At 66.2% G+C, this 18,592-nt stretch overlaps 1 protein-coding gene across 8 annotated transcripts; it reads left to right on the plus strand.

The window, feature by feature from the left end:
- The first annotated feature begins 101 nt into the window (after positions 1 to 101).
- On the plus strand, positions 102 to 18,545 carry SLC4A2 (solute carrier family 4 member 2). Of its 8 annotated transcripts, none has more exons than XM_080639545.1 (24): positions 102 to 312; positions 911 to 985; positions 7,704 to 7,847; positions 10,726 to 10,894; positions 10,971 to 11,206; positions 11,339 to 11,463; positions 11,598 to 11,827; positions 12,394 to 12,530; positions 12,645 to 12,825; positions 12,912 to 13,047; positions 13,191 to 13,374; positions 13,493 to 13,607; positions 13,696 to 13,880; positions 13,970 to 14,183; positions 14,270 to 14,494; positions 14,632 to 14,780; positions 14,919 to 15,113; positions 15,192 to 15,419; positions 15,553 to 15,642; positions 16,395 to 16,561; positions 16,740 to 16,993; positions 17,263 to 17,432; positions 17,535 to 17,708; positions 17,798 to 18,545. In XM_080639545.1, exons 3-24 carry the CDS (start codon positions 7,788 to 7,790, stop codon positions 18,269 to 18,271), a joined length of 4,098 nt encoding a protein of 1,365 aa, XP_080495671.1. In that variant the 5' UTR covers positions 102 to 312; positions 911 to 985; positions 7,704 to 7,787; the 3' UTR covers positions 18,272 to 18,545. The 8 variants fall into 8 exon arrangements, with proteins under 8 accessions (XP_080495671.1, XP_080495676.1, XP_080495672.1 ...); XM_080639550.1 differs by having other exon boundaries at positions 17,815 to 18,023; XM_080639546.1 differs by lacking the exon at positions 911 to 985.
- The last annotated feature ends 47 nt before the right edge of the window (positions 18,546 to 18,592 follow it).

Genomic DNA, 18,592 nt, shown 5'->3' on the forward strand with positions numbered 1-18,592 from the left:
CCGCGCCCCCTCCGCCCCACCTCTCCGCGCTGGCCACGCCCCCGCCACACCTTCTCCCCCAACCCCCCCGCGCCCTCCGTGGTTCCGGGTTCGATCCCCGGGTCCGCCTGTTCTGCCGCCCCGGAGCACTGCGGAACGGGGCCTGGCCGCCAAGGGACCCGCGGGGCTCGAGGAGAAACGGTGACCACGCCCGCCAGAGACGGTGCCGGAGCCGGGACCGGTGCCGACCTACCCGGTGCCGCCCCGCCCCGGCGCGCTCCCGCTTCTCCCGGCGGGGCCGTGCAGACCCGCCCGGCTCGGCGGGACTCTCCGGTAAGCAGTGAGAGCAGGAGCGGGAGGTGGCGGGGCTGGTTCGGTTCCGGTGCTGCCTGTGTCCCGCTACCTACTCCCGGCGCGCCCCTGGGCCCCTGCCCGTCGGTCCCGTTCCGTCCCGTGCTGGCACGGCCCGACCGGCTGCGGGAGCCCCGATCCCGCCTCCCGCCCCATCCCGGGATGGGACCCTGGAGCAGCTGCACCGGCCCGGCGGCTCCTCCTGGGGCCCCGAGTACCGGCGCGGCCGCGGCCCCGTTTTCCCCCGCTGCCCGCTCTGGTATCCCGGCGGGCTCGGCCCGGGACTGGAGAGTCCGGGGGACTCCGTGGTGCCCGTTCCTGGATCCCCCGGCTCCTTCGGCAGGGGAGGAAGCAGCACTGCTGACTACTGGCACCCTCCTGGGACTTCTGAACACCCCTGGGACCCCTGCACCCTCTCCTGCCAAACTGCACCCGGGTCCACGGTCCCCTGTCTGGGGCGTCGCACCTCGGCCTCACCCCGTCACCTGTACCAGCTGTGCCACTGAGGTTGGACCCACACATGAGGCTCTGCTGGACCCAGCTCTTGTGCTTCAGCCCTTGGCATCTCTTTATTTCCTAGTGGGTACCGGCACGGCACGAAGCAGCTCCATGCCCTTTCCTCCCGGCTTCTGAGCCCGGCGGCAACCTTCGGCAGGTGAGAAACATGAGGCTGGGAGCAGCCATCCATCCCGCACCACCGGCTCCCTCCAAGCACAGGGAGCATCCTGTGGCTCTGCCCCATCCAGGCGTGTCCCCAGCGGTGGCACAGAGCTGCCTCCGAAGGGTTGGCTCCCGCCCGGCACGGTGCTTGCCAGGAGCCGCCATGTGCCGTGCTGGGCGGTGAGTAGCGCTGCCCGCTTGCGAAACGCTGCCAGGGGTTGAGCAACGCCGGGCATGGGTCCAGCCCCCGCTGGTTTCCCACTTCCGCGCTGGTGTGGGCTCCCATGGCTTCGGAGCGGGGACCGCGCTGCCCTGAGCCCACGGGGAGGGGGCAACAGGGCTGGGGGACACCAGGAGCGCCCATAGCAGCCCCTGGGTCGCTTGGTACAGGCACGGACACGGACAGAGCCGGTCCCCAGGGGCAGATAGGGCTGTCCCACACACCTGCTGGAGAGACCCGCGTGGTCCCTGAACCGGTGTCAGGGCGCCGGGTTGCTCCTGGAGGAAATTGTGTTGGCAGCTTGCTGGTGGTCCAAGGGCAGTGGGGAGGGGTCTATGCCCTGGCCCTCCTCCCCATGTAGTGTCTCTGTGAACCGGCTGCAGGGTCCCACTGTGGGATTCGTGGGGTGTCATGCCTTTCAGGGTCACTGCACCGCTTCAAAGCGCCTGCCAGGAGCGTGGGATGTGATTGCCCTAACAACCCTCCTGGCACCGGTATCCGCACTGCACTGTGGGCAGCCCTTCCGTCCCGGCATCCACGGGGACCGGGGGCCAGGAGCTAGCCTGGCCCTGAGCCCGGGCAGGGGCTGTACCGGGTGGCCTTTGCCCTGTGCCCCTCACTGCTCTCCACCCCGGGTGCTACGTCCTGCCTGGCCTCATGTTCCCCCAGGAGTCATGCCCCCGTGGCCTCATCCCCCCCCCATGCCACTGGGCTGCTGTGAGTGTCTGCAGGTGAAGGTGTATCGTGCGGTCGGCTTCGAGGGTTCCCCGCGCTGGCGAAGGACACCCCGCATCTCGCTTCCTCTCCCTGTCCCGCTGTGCCCCGTGCTGCTGCAGTGAGAGCTGTGAGAGCTGTGGGGTGGACACAGGGCTCCCAGGAATGGGACAGGGGGTGATCCCCCCGTGACCCCCTGCCCGGGGACACCATCCCGGCCGGTGGAAGGGAGGGGGCCGTGGGAGCTGCTGCTTGGCCGGGTCCCCGTGCGGGGCTGTGGGGCTGAGGGGTCTGGCTGCCATCCCCGGCGCAGCCCCCGCAAGCAGACCCCTGTCATTAGAGGGGACCAGTGGCCGCGGAGACCGGGCTGGCTGCCCGAGGACGCCGCGCTGGGGCTTGCCAGGGGCGCCGGGGCCGGCGTGGGGGAGGACGGGCTGGCCCCAGCTCCTTCTCACTCTCTGCCCCACATCCTCCTGCCCTACAGCCGTCGCGTGTGACACTGCCCTTGAGGGACCCTGAGCATAGTGCGGTGCGGGAGAAGCCCTCACGCCCGCTCCTGCCCGCACTCGTGGGGCTGGGGTCTGCATCTCCTCTACGTCCCCCCATGGCTGGCTGCTCCATGGGGCAGGAGCGCGGCCTCTCCGCTGGCGCTCGGCCATTCCCGGCTGCCGGCGCTCGCCGCTGGCTGCCCCCGTGCCCAGCGGGAGCCGCGGTGCAGAGGTGTGGCTGCCCGAGGAGCCGTTCCCGGACTTGGCACGGCCGCTCTGTTTGGATAAAGTGGCCTGGTGCAGGCTTGCCGAAACAAAGACTCAGCGCTGCTGCCGCCGCCGAGTTTTTTTTCTCCTGCTCCGGTATAAAAGCTTCCGGCAGCGGCCGGCGCTCCGCAGCTCTCTTCACAGTGGGGCAGAGAACGGCTGCGCACTGCCCCACATCAGGCTGTACGGGGTGGCCCACGGTAGAGGGGGTCGCGCTGGACGAGGGCCCCGCATCATTCCCTGCTGGGGCAGGTCCCCCTCCCGGGGACACGGGGCCGGCAGCCTCCGTGGGGAGCCCGCGGCAGCGGAAAAGCAGCTGGAGCCGCAGCCTTGCCGGGTCGGCGGGTGATGGGGTGAGTGGGGCAGAGCTGCCTGCCGGGGCCGGTGGGAAACAGGGAATGGTGCATCCAGGCTCGCACCTCCCCGGTAGCTGCGGTGGGTGAGTGCAGAGCCCTCAGCCCTGCCATGGGTGACGGTGTGGGGCTGTATCCAGCTCACCTCACAGACAGGGTTCCGCAGCAGCCACCAGGACGAAGGGTTCAGTGCTGGTGGGTGTCCCCGGGGTGGCACATGGAGCCCGGCACCGTGGCACAGGCACACCAGGCCCCCGTGAGAGGCAGCTGTGCCTGCTCCTTCCTAGGGCTGGGATGGAGATAGTGATGGGGACACCCGGCAGGAGCCTCACACGGGTCAGGTGTCGCACTGGGGGTTGGTGCCACATAGAATCATAGAATGGTTTGGATTGGAAAGGAGCATAAAATCATCTAGTTCCAGCCCTGCCATGGGCAGGGACACACGGTGGGTCTGATGCTGCACAGGGGGTCCTGGCCTCTCCAGGGTTGGCCAGAGGAGTTGCAATGGGGCTGGCAGCCATCAGGGAGCCCTGAGCCCTGGACTGGGGTGGCCATGCCTGCCCTGGCTGTCACCTCCCTCCTCACGTTGGTGGCACTGGTGTGGGTGTGGGTATGGAGCCATGCAGTGCTGTGATTCATCTCCTAGATCCGGCGGTTTCGAGGTCACGGTATGGGGACAGGGAAGGATATTTTTGGTGGTGGCTTCTAAAGTTACAGTGTCTAAAAAATCTCTGCCGGAGTGGGAGCCGTGCTGTGGGCAGCCGTGTGCCAGCCCAGCTCCATCCTACAGTGTCCACTGCAGTGGTGATGGGGTGCGGGGCCCCAGCTCCCTCTATGGGGTGAGCACTCAGGAGGTTCTCAGGGCAGTGAGATCTCCTGGGGGTGTCCCAGAGCAAGCAGGTGAGCTGGGCAGGAGGCAGTGGGAGCAGCTGGACTATGCCATGAGGACCCCCTGGAGCACCCCACAGTTTGCAGCCTCAGTCATGGTGCTGCCCAATAAGTGAGGGGCTGCAGGGGTTCTGGGTGGTCTCCTGCACTCTGGTCCTCCGGAGTGGGCAGGGGAGCCGGGGCACACTGATGCTTCCCCCCCACCCCCCCAGCCTTGAGGAACACTTTGGGGTGCAGGGAGCTGGAGCTCGTGCTCTGTCCATGCAGGTGGGGATCCAGTTCGTGGCCACCATGACTGCTGGCAGCGCTGGCCGGAGCTGCTCAGTGGTGCAGGGAGTGGTGCAGAACCTCTGCGCCTTTGGGGAGCAGATGCTGGTGCAGCCCCAGGGCAGTGCCAGTGCTTGGGTGGCTCTGCCAGAGTTGGCCTGTGGCTCCCATGCCTGGGATGTGAGCACCCCGAGGAGCAGTGGAGTGAGTGTGGCTGTGCCAGACCAGGGACAGGACAAGGGGGAATGGCTTTAAACTGACAGAGGGGAGATTGAGATGAGATCTGAGGAAGAAGTTCTTCCCTGTGAGGGTGCTGAGGCCCTGGCACAGGTTGCCCAGAGAAGCTGTGGCTGCCCCATCCGTGGCAGTGTTCAAGGCCAGGTTGGACGGGGCTTGGAGCAACCTGGTCTGGTGGAAGGTGTCCCTGCCTGTGGCAGTGGGTTGGAACTGGATGGTCCTTAAGGTCCCTTCTGACCCAGACCATTCTATTATTCTATGAGTCTATGGTTCTTCAGCAGGGAAACGGTGGGGCAAGTGTGGGGGTGCAGGCCCCTCCTGGAGGAGCTAGCCCCATCTGGTGCTGGGTTGCATGGCCAGGGATCCTGGCTCCCCTCTTCCATGGGTCTCACCCCACCAGGCAGGTTGAGGGACTTGGGCAATGTCACCTGGAAACTGGGCACAAGCAGTTCCTGGGGGGTGGCTGCCAGCTGGAGGGCTGGTGAGGAACACAGCATGTTCTCCATGTTGCCTGGCCATGCATGGGCACGGGGTGGCAAATGTGGCTCTGGTGCTGGCCAGATATGGTGAGGTGGTCACTGTCAGCCTCCAGCTGTTGGCACAAAGGTGCATGGCACATTGTGTGTGTGTGAGATCCCATGTCTGGACCTGCTCCTGCTGCCATACGCAGCCCAGGTTTCATGGGGTGACAAGGCACGGTGCTGCCCATGGCAGCAGGGTTCCTGTGGCACCAGCACTGGGCAGCAGGCTTCGGCTGGCCCCTGCACCCATCACAGGTTTGGGATCAGTGCTGCTGAGAGGAATGCCTGGTGTGGACAGGCTGCCCAGGTTGTGGCATTGCCTCACTTCCCACCTTGCTCAACCCACTGCTAGTCTGGCTTCCCCTCCCAGCCCATGCGATGCAGGCGGTGGATCCCGGCGCAGGAGATTGCCGGGGGCATGCGAGCCCCGTGGGGCTGCCCCCATAGCGGTGTGGGGCGTGGGGCCGGGCCCTCTAATCGCCTCAGCGGATCAGGCAGGCAGGCCAGGGCCGGTCCTAGGAATGCGACTCCGGCACCGGTGGGAGCCGCCGAGCCGGCTGGCGCACAGGCGCTGATCGGAGCCAGCCGGTAATTAGCGGCGCGGCGTTGGCAGCCCGTGGAGGTATCTGCGGACCTGCCCGCTTATCGGAGCGGCCTGTTCCCTCGCACAAGGAGCCATTGTGCTCCGCCGCCGGCCCGGAGAGGCTGCACTCGGGGCGCTGCGTGCCGCTGACACCTCAGTCCTCCCGCCGGCATGGCCCGTGCTTGCAGCCCCGACCCTCCTGACCAGTGGCTGCGCCCGGAGCTGCTGAGGTGGTGGCACCGCAGCCGTCCTGGACACCGATATGCGGCTCATGGGACTTGTCCCCTCGACGCCCCCATCCCGGGGTGCAGGAGCACGGCGGGGCAGGCGGGCACGGACCCGGCGCGCTGCCGGGGCAGCCGCGGGAGCTCCCGGTGCGGGCTGGCTCCAGGCTACTCTCCGCAGGGCTCGAGTGAGCCGCTGCGCCGTTCCCGGCCGGCTGCCCAGTCGTGCCTGCCGGGTGACTCAGCCACCCCAGCCAACATGGAAAGCAGAAGTTGTCCTCCCCCCCCGGTGCCCGTCACCCTTTCCAGCAGGGTCAGGCCTCAGGCTCCCAGGCACCGTGTGCCCTCTGCACCGTCCTGCTGGGACCCACAGAGGCACTGGGGATGATGGGCTGGTGGGACCCCCTGGTTTTGAGTGATGGGCCAGGACCCAGGCTCCCCATGCTGAGAGGTGGTGAGAGTGTGGCTTCAGGCTGCTTCCCAGCTTGGTGTTCCCAGAGAACAATCCCAAGTGTGTTCCCAGGGCTCTAATCCCCGTGAGCTGCCAACGGGATTAAACCCAAAAAGCTGCTTAAGGCAGGGAGCAATGAGTGCCTTCCCATGTCAGACCCCTGGCACTTGCTGGCCATGGTGGCCCAGGGATGGGTGGGATGATGGGGGCACCATCCTGCGGGAAGCTTGGCACAGCAGTGATGCCGGTGAAGCCCCTGTGATGTGGCCAGGATGGCACAAAAGGCTCTGTGTCCAACACTACTGACCCTCCCCGTGGGCTCTGCCCCCTTCTCCAGTGCCTCAAAGCCCCCCATTTCCCATGGCTGATCACTGGCACCGTGGAGCCCTTGCTGGTCCCAGTCTTCAGGTCCTTAGGTCTGGAGGGGATGCAGCTAATGGGGTGCCCTGTGCGAGGAGAAGACCCCACAGCACCCCCGTTGAGTCACCCAGCACAGGCAGTTTGAGGGTCCCACCTCCGTTTGGGGAGGGGGAGCGAAGGCGTCAGCTAATTCCCACCCAGTTCTAGTGCATTAGGTGCACTGGTGAGACTGGAGCTCTACCACATCAGCTCCCTGCTACCCATGCCATGGTGGGGGGCATGGTGCTAAGAGGTGCCTATGGGGTGTGGGGGGGTCCCCTTTCTGAGTAAGGGAGGAATTCTGGCTGCCAGCTCCGGTTGGCGGGTGCCCTGGGAGAGCGGTGTGGCAGGTCAGCTAATCTGCGCTCACTCGGCTGGAATGTGGATGTGCTGGCTCTGAATGGGAAGCGGGGATTAGGGAGCAGCTGGAGTCCGGTAGCATGGAACATAGGAGAAGGGATGATCCAGGGCTGTGGTCAGGCTCAAGGAGCTGTGGATTCACTGAGTCCACAGCTCCTTGAGCCTGGCCACAGCCATCATGCCCGTGGGGGACAGCATGGCAGAAGGGATGCTGGTGACGAGGATGGTGATGGTGAGCCACCCATGTGAGACGCAGTCATCCATCACCACCCTCCTCAGTCCCTACCATCACGTGGGGCCACCTCCTGTGGCAATAAACCTGGCACACAAGTGCTGGAGGAGTCAGCCTGGTGCCTGGGGAGCTGCTGAGGGGCAAGTGTGGGGTGAGGATGGCCAGTGGGCAGCTGTGGGGGGCCGAGATGGGGGTGCTGGGGGCTGGTCAATTGTGGATGCTGCCCTCCCGGATCTGGCTCTTTGCCTGCACCCTATGGGGCTGGGCTCATGCCTGGCGTCCTGCTGGGAACGCCGGGCCCCCTCCTACTATCCCGGCTCCGCTCCCCTCCTGGCGTTTGTCTTGGCCTCTGCTCTCCTGCTCCTGCCATCAGCCAAGACAAACCAGCCTGGGGCCAGCGCAGTGCTTTCCTCCGAGCAGACCTCGGTGCAGTGGTGGCACTCTGTGAAGCAGCCCCTTGGAGCATCCCTGGCTGAAGCATCCCCCTGAGCACCCATCTCTGCCCACAGGTTATGCTGCCTCGAGAGCGTCCCTTGAGCCCCCGCGAGAAGGAGAAGGGCTAAGCCGGCATCCCGGGGCACCGCGCCAGCACCATGACCCACTCCCAGGTATCCTCTGAGATCCACCACATCGTCTCCTCTGCCTTCCAGAGCGTAAGTGCTGCCTGCGGTGGTCACAGCCCCACGGCTGCTAGGGGAGGGAACTTGGAAGGCTGCACCCCTGCTGCTACCCAGCCTGGGTGAGGGGTGCCATGGCACGGCCCTCCCACTATGCTGTGCCAGGGGGTGCTGCCCCACTGCATGGCCACGCACAGCAGCCACCCCGGGATGGGCTGAGCCAACGGTGGGTGCCCTTGACGGGGCACAGCTCTGCCAGTGCCGCACATGGTGCCATGTGCGTGGTGCCACAGTGCCAGCGCCGCGGTGTGGATCTGTGGGGCTTCCCAGAGCAGAGTTAATGATTAACCCTTTGCGTCGCGCTGCGCGACTGCCCGGTGCCATTGGGCAAGTCCCCATTGCTGCACACGTGACCGGCAATGGGACCTGCGGCCCCTTCCTCACGGCTCCGTCACCCATGGATTTCCTTCTGGACGCTCGGGTAAGCCGCGACCTCGCCTGGGCTGCCAGGCTGGCACATCCCTCATCCGGAAGCACACGTTCCCACCTTTCCCAAGGCTGAAGCTGGGCCTGGGTGTCCCGCGGGCGAAGGAGCATGCCGGGAACATGGGGCATTGCCCTGGGAAGGGGAGCTGGCCTGGGAGGAGCTCGGTAATCCAGGCTGGGGATGAGGTGGCGTTGGGTGTCACTGCGAGCACTGCTCTGGAGGAGCCAGGCCATGGGGGAAGTGGGGAGGTGCAGTGAGGTCACGGTGGAGAGTTCAAGGTCATTTTGGGGATGGCAGGATCCTGGGCTGAGGCGTTGGGGCAGGGAGGTTTTGGGGGGGGAGCTGCCTTACCAGGGCTTGAGGATGGAGACTGGCGAGTTTGTGGGGTGCAGTGCAGTGGGCCACGGAGTGTTGGGAGGGGGTTGCTGGGGGTAGTGGAAGGGACATGGCAGGAGCATGGCGTGAAGCCCACACATCAGCCTCACACCGTGGGGTTGTGGGTGTAATGGGACCACACAGGTCTGCCTGTTCCCTGTCACCCCCACTGTGGTACCCCATTCTGGGCTGGGGGCTTTGGGGTCATCACATGGTGGGGAAGGGGACAAGCACGTGATGCCTGGGCCAGGATGTGCCAGGGTACAGAGGGCTATGGGACTGTCCCCAGGGGGTGGCACCCCCACCACTGCTGCCTGAAGGTGTCCCCATCAGGGGACGGTAGGCGGGGTGCCCCCATCCCCACTACGGCCACCACTGGGTAGCACCGTCCTCCCTGTCCCACTTCTCTGGGTGCCCCCAGCCCCATGTCCCCCCACCCGGGGGTCTGGGACCCACCTCATCCCGGGGGTCACAGAGGGGCCGTGCAGGGGGTGTCCCCTGTGTTGGGAGCACTGCAGGCAGGTCTGGGGGACCGGGAGGGGGCCGGCAGTGCAGCCCCAGCAGGGTCCCGGAAGGAGGGGAGGCAACGCGCCATCACGAGGGGTGCTTTACCGGGAGGGGGTGGCCGTACATCACCGGGAGCTGCCGACCCGGCCCCTACATCCCCGAAGGGGGGGTGCAGTGCTCACCGGAGAGAGGGTCAGTGTGCGGCCACGAGCAGATCCGGTGTGGTGCGTTCCCGGGGAGCCGTGCGATTCCAGGGGGGGTGTGGGGTGTGTCAGTGCATTCCAGGAGAGGGGTGTGCGTTCCCGGTGGGGTTAATGCATTCCCGGGGGTCGATGCAGTGCCGCGAGGCACGGTGCATTGCCAGGCGGGGGGCGGGCCGGAGCCGGGCCGGGGGACCGTGCATTGCTGCGGGGGTCAGAGCACTGCCGGGAGGGGAAGGGGTGTGCGATGCATTCCCGGAGGGACCGGAGCTCGGCGGGGGGGGTCGGTGCGTTCCCGGGGGCCCGTGCATCACCGGAGGAGGTGCGGCTGTGCGTGCCGGGGGCCGTGCATTGACGGGGGGTCGGTTCGCTCCCGGGGGGCCAGAGCTCGGCCGGGGGGGTCGGTCCGTTCCCGGGCCCGGCGCCGGTGCTGCGGGCGCAGCCGGTGCCCTCTGCGGGCCGCTGTCACCTTGAGGCGGGCGCGGGGCGGCTCCGTCAATATTTGGCGAGGCCGGAGAAGGAGCCGCCGCCCCTCGTCCACCCCCCCCTCGCCGCCCCCATCCCCGGCCGGGCCGGGCCGCGCCACCCCGATAAAGAGCTGCGGGAGCTGCGGCGGGAGCGCGGCTCCGCCATGACTCAGGTAGGGACGGGCGGGGACGCGCTGCCCCCTCCAGCATCCCATCCCCCTGCACCCCCCATCTCCGCAGCCCCGCACTCCCTGTACCATCAGCACCCTCTCCCTCCCAGCCCGGGAGTTCCCCCCTTGCACCCCAGCACCCACAGCTGCGGTGCACCAGCAGCACCCAGCAGCTCTGGGGTGCAGGTAGAGCACCGGGGCACTGCAAGTGCAGGGTCTGGGGTAAGAGGTGGGGGCACAGCACTAAGGGTGCTGGGGGTGCATAGGGGTGCACGACAGCAGGGTATAGTGCTGGGGGTGCACGGCACCAGGGCACGACACTGGTGTGCTGGGGATGCATGGCTCTAAGACATGGCACTGGGGATGCACAAGGGTGCACTGCACCAGGGCATGGTACTGGGGTGCTGGGTCCGGGCTGACTGGGGAGCGCAGCATTTGGGGTGCCGGGGCACATGTAGGGGGAACATGTCACCAGATCTGCAGGTCAGAAAGCTGGTCACTGGATGCTAGGGTGCTTTTTGGGAGACCAGAGCGCTGGAGCGCAGTGCTGAGGCTGGGGTTGCTCTGGGCAGGGGCACAGCGAGTTGCACATCCTTTGGCTGCAGTGCCTTTGGGGACCTCAGAGAGCCGCCATCAGGGTGCACGGGGGGCTGGTGGTGTGGCAGGTGCTGGTGCCAGGTGCCCACTCAGCCCCGTGCCATCCCATAGCCTGAGCAGGAGGCGCTGGGCGCTGGCTCGCCCGTGTTTGGGGAGGAAGAGGAGGAGAAGGACCTGAACAAGGCGCTGGGTGTGGAGCGCTTCGAGGAGATCCTGTGCGATGCGCACCCTCGCAATGCAGAGGAGGCCGGGCGCAGCTACGGCGAGGAGGACTTCGAGTGTGAGTGGGGCTGGGGCAGCGGGCAGGCAGCGGGCAGGCAGCAGGCAGGGCACCAACCCCATGCTGTCTCCCACAGACCACCGCCAGTCATCCCACCACATCCACCACCCGCTGTCCACGCACCTACCCCCTGACACCCGCCGCAAGAAAGGGGTGCCAAAAAAGGTCAAGAAGAAGCATGCCCGTGCCTCCGTCCCTGGTGAGACCCCCACCATCGAGGAGGCCGAAGAGGATGAGGATGAGGCGTGTGACACAGAGACGGAGCGGTCGGCAGAGGAGCTCCTGCAGCCCGGCCCACCTGAGGCAGTGCAGGTGAGGCCAGGGCTGGGTGTGGGGGGCAGCTCTGAGGCTTTCAGGGGCACAGCCAAGGTGCCAGAGCCGATGGTGCCTGTTGCTAGGGGTCATGGCTCTACAGCAGCCAGTTCCTCCCATGCCCCGTCTCAGTTCTTCCTGCAGGAGGATGAGGTGACTGAACACCAGGCAGAGGATTCAGTGGCCCCCCCGGTGCTGCCTGGGTCCCCCCCAAACCCTCATGGGTCCAGGTCCCCCAAGGAAGCCCAGGCAGGCAGGTGAGTGGGGCTGGGGTTGGGCAGCACCGGGGCTCGCCTGGGCCTTGGGGGGTGGCAGCCCCCTCTGGCTTCCCCACAGTGGGTGTGGGGGACACAATGGGGGCTCAGCTCTGAGGCAGGCACCTGCCTCGCAGCCCCAATGCAGAGGAGAGAGGAGCAGTGGAGGGAGCAGCCGCCACCGCCGAAGCCGGCTCCCCCGGTCGCCCCGTTCCCAAGTCGCAGCCGGGACACCGCAGCTACAACCTGCACGAGCGGCGGCGGATCGGCAGTATGACAGGCGCGGAGCAGGACCGGTACCAGAAGATGCCGACGGACGAGTCGGAGGCCCAGACGCTGGCCTCTGCTGACCTGGACTACATGAAGAGTGAGTGAGGGGCACCCTGCACCCCGGGGACTGTGTTGGCCATGGCTGTTGGCACAGCTGGGGCCGAGCCATGTGCCGGGCGGCTGGAGCCGGAGGCAGCAGTGGTGCCTCCCCTGGGTGCTCGCCAGCCCCTGGTGAGTTGCAGCTTTGGGACTCCCAGGGCTCAGAGCTCCCCAGGGAGCGCTGTCTGCAGCGGGGTCCCATGTGGATGGGCACACACAACCCTTGGCACTGGGATCTGGGGTGACCCTCGTGTGAGGAACCACCTCGGCTCCGGCTTGTCACCACTGGCACCAGAGAAGCAGCAACTGGGTGACCCCCCCAGTGCCACAGCTCTCACCGGTGCACAGATCCCATCCCCACCTCCCTGCCACACTGCGTGCCACGCTCATGGACCCTGGGGCTGTGATGGTGCTTGTCTGGCCTTGGTCCCTTTGCTTCAAGCTGCCCTGAGCTGGCTGCCAGCCTGTGGCTCCCCATGACAAGTGCTGGGACTCTGGGCTCAGGGCTGTGAGCTCCGCAGGTCACCCTCCCGCCACCATCACCATCCTCCCTGTCCCTGACAGGTCACCGCTTCGAGGACGTGCCGGGGGTGCGCCGGCACCTCGTCCGGAAGAGCGCCAAGGCGCAGGTGGTCCACGTCAGCAAGGACCACAAGGAGCCCATGACACGGCACCGCAAGCAGGACCGGCAGCCCCATGAGGTGCGGGGGCTCGGTGCGGGATGTTGGGCAGGGATGGGGGACCTGGTGCCGGGGAGCGGCTGCATGGGTGCATCTCGCCTGGGGGGGCTCTGACCGACCCGGCCATGCTGTCAGGTATTTGTGGAGCTGAACGAGCTGGTGGTGGACAAGAACCAGGAGCTGCAGTGGAAGGAGACGGCGCGCTGGATCAAGTTCGAGGAGGACGTGGAGGAGGAGACGGACCGCTGGGGCAAGCCGCACGTGGCCTCCCTGTCCTTCCGCAGCCTCCTGGAGCTTCGCAAGACCCTGTCCCACGGTAGGGAGGCAGAGGCGGCCCCACGGACCCCTGGGGGGTGTGGGGGTCCCGGCTGTGCTTGTCTCAGCCCCCCCTTCCCTACCCAGGGGCCGTGCTCCTTGACCTGGACCAGAAGACGCTGCCGGGGGTGGCTCACCAAGTAGTGGAGCAGATGGTCATCACCGACCAGATCCGGGCTGAGGACCGTGCCAACGTGCTGCGGGCGCTGCTGCTCAAGCACAGGTTAGTATAGTATGTGGGGCAGCGACCCAGAGGCCCCCCACAGGCTCTGCTCCCTGCAGCCTTGGGGACCGCAGTGTCCCCAGATCACTGGCGGGGATAGCTCTGCCAGAGCCACCCCAGACAGCCCTGGCTTTGTCCCACAGCCACCCAAGTGATGAGAAGGACTTCTCCTTCCCCCGAAACATCTCTGCGGGCAGCCTGGGCTCCCTGCTCGTGCACCACCACAGCACCAACCATGTGGCTGAGGGCAGTGAGCCGGCTGTCACCGATCCCCTCATCGCCGGCCATGCCGTGGAGCACGACACGCGGGTCGACGTGGAGCGGGAGGTGAGCTCGGCTCCCGTGGCTGTGCCACACCATCCCCAGCCCTTCCTCCCTGCCTGCATCACTCCTCATCCTCGAGAGGGGCCCTCACCCCAGCCACATTGTTCCTCTGTCCCCACAGAGGGAGGTGCTCACCCCCACCCCCCCAGCCGGCATCACTCGCTCCAAGTCCAAACACGAGCTGAAGCTGCTGGAGAAGATCCCGGACAACGCTGAGGCCACGGTGGTGCTTGTGGGTACGGAGGGGTGGCAGGGGGTGGCCAGGGTGGGCAGGGGTTGGGGACTGCGTGCTGGGCTCCCACCATGGCCCCCTGTGCCCCCCAGGCTGCGTGGAGTTCCTGGACCAGCCCACCATGGCCTTCGTGCGGCTGCAGGAGGCAGTGGAGCTGGACTCGGTGCTGGAGGTGCCTGTCCCCGTGCGGTTCCTCTTCGTGCTGCTGGGGCCCAGCAGCACCCACATGGACTACCACGAGATTGGGCGCTCCATCTCCACCCTCATGTCTGACAAGGTGAGAGCCACATCCCCACTGAGGCCACAGGGCTCAGGGACCCGCAGCATCCCCGCGTGGGCACCCTGACCCCGTTGTCCCCACGCCAGCAATTCCACGAGGCTGCGTACCTGGCCGACGACCGCCACGACCTCCTCAACGCCATCAACGAGTTCCTGGACTGCAGCGTGGTGCTGCCGCCCTCCGAGGTGCAGGGCGAGGAGCTGCTGCGCAGCGTCGCCCACTTCCAGCGCGAGATGCTGAAGAAGAGGGAGGAGCAGGAGCGAAGGCTGCTGCTGGAGCCCAAGTCCCCCGAGGAGAAAGGTGCCAGCGGCGCGGGACGGGGCAGGGTGAGGGCCCCAGCCGGCAGGGTCTCACTGTATGTCCGTCTGTCTGTCCATGGGGCGCAGCGCTGCTAAAGCTGAAGGTGGTGGAGGGCGACGGCGAGGAGGAGGATGACGACCCCCTGCGGCGCACGGGCCGGCCCTTTGGGGGGCTGATCCGGGACGTGCAGCGGCGGTACCCCAAGTACCTGAGCGACTTCAGGGATGCGCTGGACCCACAGTGCATTGCAGCCGTCATCTTCATCTACTTTGCTGCTCTGTCACCAGCCATCACCTTCGGAGGGCTGCTGGGTGAGCGCTGGGGGTGTGGGTGCCGTATCCTGCCCCACGGGTGCTGCACGGGGGAGTGGAAAGGAGCTGTGGGGCTGTGGTGCTGGGGGCGAAGGGCCCTGTCCCGCTGGATGTGCCTGAGCCTGTCCTGCCCGCAGGGGAGAAGACGCAGGACCTGATCGGGGTGTCTGAGCTGATCATCTCCACATCGCTGCAGGGTGTGATCTTCTGCCTGCTGGGTGCCCAGCCCCTGCTCATCATCGGCTTCTCGGGACCTCTGCTTGTCTTCGAGGAGGCTTTCTTCACGGTGAGCCCTGAGGACTGGAGAGGGGCGGGGGGAACATTCCCACTGCTGTGGGGCAGACATCACTCCCAGCCCCACTGCTCCTCCCACTGCCCAGGGCTCTGCCCCAGCTCTGCTGACATCGCTCTGTCTGTTCTGCAGTTCTGCACCTCCAATGACCTGGAGTACCTGGTGGGGCGCGTCTGGATCGGCTTCTGGCTCATCCTCATCGTGCTGGTCATGGTGGCCTTCGAGGGCAGCTTCCTGGTGCGCTTCGTCTCCCGCTTCACCCAGGAGATCTTCGCCTTCCTCATCTCCCTCATCTTCATCTACGAGACCTTCTCCAAGCTCGCCAAGGTGAGCCTGCACGGCCGGGGCCAGGGCGCCTTTGAGGTCAGGGCTGGTGGGACCGGCCTGAGCCTTGCTGTGCTGCAGATCTTCCAGGAGCATCCCCTGCACGGCTGCGTGCAGGCGAACGTCTCAGAGGCAGAGGCATGGAGGAACAGCAGCACAGCCCCAGCCAATGGCACCGCCAGCCGCGCCGCAGCCAAGGTGACGGGGCAGCCCAACACGGCGCTGCTCTCGCTGGTGCTCATGGCCAGCACCTTCTTCATTGCCTTCTTCCTGCGCAAGTTCAAGAACAGCCGGTTCTTCCCCGGACGGGTGCGTGGGGCAGGCGGGACGGCGGCATGGGCACTGCTCGGGCCCTGGGGTGAGCCCAGCTTTGGGGGCAGCGCTGAGCTGGGGCTGGTTGCGCAGTGGGGCTGGGGCTGGGCTGATGCTGCTCTTCCCCCAGATCCGGCGGCTCATCGGGGACTTCGGGGTGCCCATTGCCATCCTGGTGATGGTGCTGGTGGACTACAGCATCCAGGACACCTACACACAGGTCAGCACCAAACACCCCCCACCCTGGGGGCAAGACTCCCCCACCCGGCACCCCCTGGCCCCCATTTGCCTGCTGCATCCTGGGTGCAGGTCAGTGGCTCCTGACACTTGCGGCACTGTCTGTCCCCACCACGGCTGCTGTGGCTCTTGGCCACCTCTGGCTCCAGCATCTTGCTTTTCATAGAATTATAGAATCACAGAATGGTTTGGGTTGGAAGGGACCTTAAAGCTCATCCAGTTCCAAACCCCTGCCACAGGCAGGGACACCTTCCACCAGACCAGGTTGCTCCAAGCCCCTGTGTCCAACCCGGCCTTGAACACTGCCAGGGATGGGGCAGCCACAGCTTCTCTGGGCAACCTGTGCCAGGGCCTCAGCACCCTCACAGGGAAGAACTTCTTCCTCAGATCTCATCTCAATCTCCCCTCTGTCAGGTTAAAGCCATTCCCCCTTGCCCTGTCTCTACCTGCCCTTGTCAAAAGCCCCTCTCCAGCTTTCTTGTTGGCCCCTTTGGGCACTGGAAGTTGCTGTAAGGTCCCCCCGGAGCCTTCTCTTCTCCAGGCTGAACAAGCCCAGCTCTCTCAGCCTGTCTTCCTCTCCCCACTTTGTTGGGATCCCTTTGAGCCTGGATGCAGCGGGTCCCAGGGCCTCCATGGCTCATCCCATGCCCCAATACCCCTCGCTGTGGGAGAGCCACAGGGCAGGGCAGAGCTTGTGTGTGCGCCCCTCCCAGCATTTCTTGCCCTCTCCTGCAGAAGCTGAGCGTGCCCAGCGGGTTCTCGGTGACAGCCCCGGACAAGCGGGGCTGGGTGATCAACCCCCTGGGTGAGAAGAGCGACTTCCCCGTATGGATGATGGTGGCCAGCGGCCTCCCCGCCATCCTCGTCTTCATCCTCATCTTCATGGAGACCCAGATCACCACGTGAGCACAGCAGGGGTGGTCTGGGGGCCCAGCAGGGCAGCGCAGGGCATGAGTGGGGCAGGGCCCATTCCATGTCCTGCTGAGCTGTGCCACGCTGTGCCGGGCTGAGCCATGCCAAACTGTGCTGTGCCGTGCCCAGCCCTGTCAAGCCATGCCGACGGTCTGCCCTTGTGCCCAGGCTGATCATCAGCAAGAAGGAGCGGATGCTGCAGAAGGGCTCTGGGTTCCACCTCGACCTCCTGCTCATCGTGGCCATGGGTGGTTTCTTCGCCCTGTTCGGGCTGCCGTGGCTCGCTGCGGCCACGGTGCGCTCTGTCACGCACGCCAATGCCCTCACCGTCATGAGCAAGGCTGTGGCGCCCGGGGACAAGCCCAAGATCCAGGAGGTGAAGGAGCAGCGGGTCACCGGGCTGCTGGTGGCCGTGCTTGTGGGTAAGCACATCCCTGACTGCTGTGGGTCCCCTGCCAGCCCTTCTCCATCCTGTGTGGCCATGGAGGGTTCTGGGCAGCAGTGGGGAGCTCTGATGGCGCAGGGAGCAGCATGAGGAGGGCTGGGGTGCCCTGAGCCCTGTCTAAGTGTCGTGGCCATCCTGTCCCACATGGGCACCAGTGACGCAGGACCCTCCCCAAGCATGGCCATGGGAGGTGACCAGGCAGGGAGGAGTGGGCCAAGCAGCGTGGCTGACCCTGCTCTGTCACAGGCCTGTCCATCGTCATTGGGGACCTGCTGCGGCAGATCCCACTGGCCGTGCTCTTTGGGATCTTCCTCTACATGGGTATCACCTCCCTCAATGGCATCCAGTTCTACGAGCGCCTGCAGCTGCTGCTGATGCCCCCAAAGCACCACCCTGATGTCACCTATGTCAAAAAGGTCAGAGGGACCTAGTGGGGTGTCCCAGGGGTGGGGAGCTGCGCTGGGGTTGGAGGGGGATTGCAGGAGTCTGACTTGGCACTGATGGCTGTCCCCATGCAGGTACGCACGTTGCGCATGCACCTCTTCACCGGGCTGCAGCTGGCGTGCCTGGCTGTGCTCTGGGCTGTCATGTCCACCGTGGCCTCCCTGGCCTTCCCCTTCATCCTCATCCTCACGGTGCCACTCCGCATGTGCCTGCTCAGCCGCATCTTCACTGACCGGGAGATGAAGTGTGTAAGTGCCCGCTCCGTGTCCCGCGCTGCATCCCTCACCCCCACGGATGCTCCAGCGGGTGATGGCCGGACTCCTCGCCGCCCTTTCAGCTGCCATCTCCCCACAGCTGGACGCAGATGAGGCTGAGCCCATCCTGGATGAGCGGGAGGGTGTCGATGAGTACAACGAAATGCCGATGCCGGTGTGACCGTGCGCCAGCAGCAAAGCCACCTGCAGCCACAGGGACATGCCCGGCCGGGCCCCCGCGCTGCTGCCCTGCACGGGACTGGGGGCAGCCGGGACGGGCACCCCACGCTCCCTGTGCCTTTGGGGGACCCTGCCAAAGAGATGCTGATGCACAGCCTCACCCCGGTGGGACCCCCACAACCCTCCCACATCATGCAGGGCCCCTGGTCCCCTTGGGGCACATCCTGACCTTGCCATGGGGCAGAGCCCCCCCAGCTACCCCCAGCAGAGCTGCAGGTCCTGGCCTGGCCCCAACCCCTCCGCAGCCCCTGGCCCTGGGCTCCCGCCAGACAATCAGGTGTTGCCTAAATCCCACTGTGTTTTATTTAACAGAGTAATTTAAATGGCAATGAACAGCTCTATAACTAGCATGCCAGGTCGAGGGGTGCCCACGTGGTTGGGGCTGGAGGCGCTGGGCAGCCCCATGCACCCCTGCCCCATGGCTGCGTAAGGGCAGGGCTGCAGGCAGCAGCATCCCAGGCACCAGGCACTGCTACGAGGGGACCCCACAACCACCAAAGGGACCCCCATAGCAGACAGCCGGCGCCTGAACCCTGGGCTGCCGGGCCGGGGGTCCCCTCGTGCTGTGCCCAGCGCAGGCTGGGGGCCGGCCGCCGCCTTGTACTAATAAACAGAATGGACTTTGCACACTTTTCACC

The sequence above is a fragment of the Psittacula echo genome (assembly GCF_963264785.1).
Source record: "Psittacula echo genome assembly, chromosome: 2".
Taxonomy (NCBI): domain Eukaryota; kingdom Metazoa; phylum Chordata; class Aves; order Psittaciformes; family Psittacidae; genus Psittacula; species Psittacula echo.

What these genes read in the sequence shown, in the direction of transcription:
- SLC4A2 (XM_080639545.1), top strand. Translation starts at nt 7,788, where the DNA reads ATGACCCACTCCCAGGTATCCTCTGAGATCCACCACATCGTCTCCTCT. An exon ending in AAGGAAGCCCAGGCAGGCAG is followed by an intron (nt 11,464 to 11,597) that starts GTGAGTGGGGCT and finishes CCTGCCTCGCAG; the next exon opens with CCCCAATGCAGAGGAGAGAG. An exon ending in CTGACCGGGAGATGAAGTGT is followed by an intron (nt 17,709 to 17,797) that starts GTAAGTGCCCGC and finishes CCGCCCTTTCAG; the next exon opens with CTGCCATCTCCCCACAGCTG.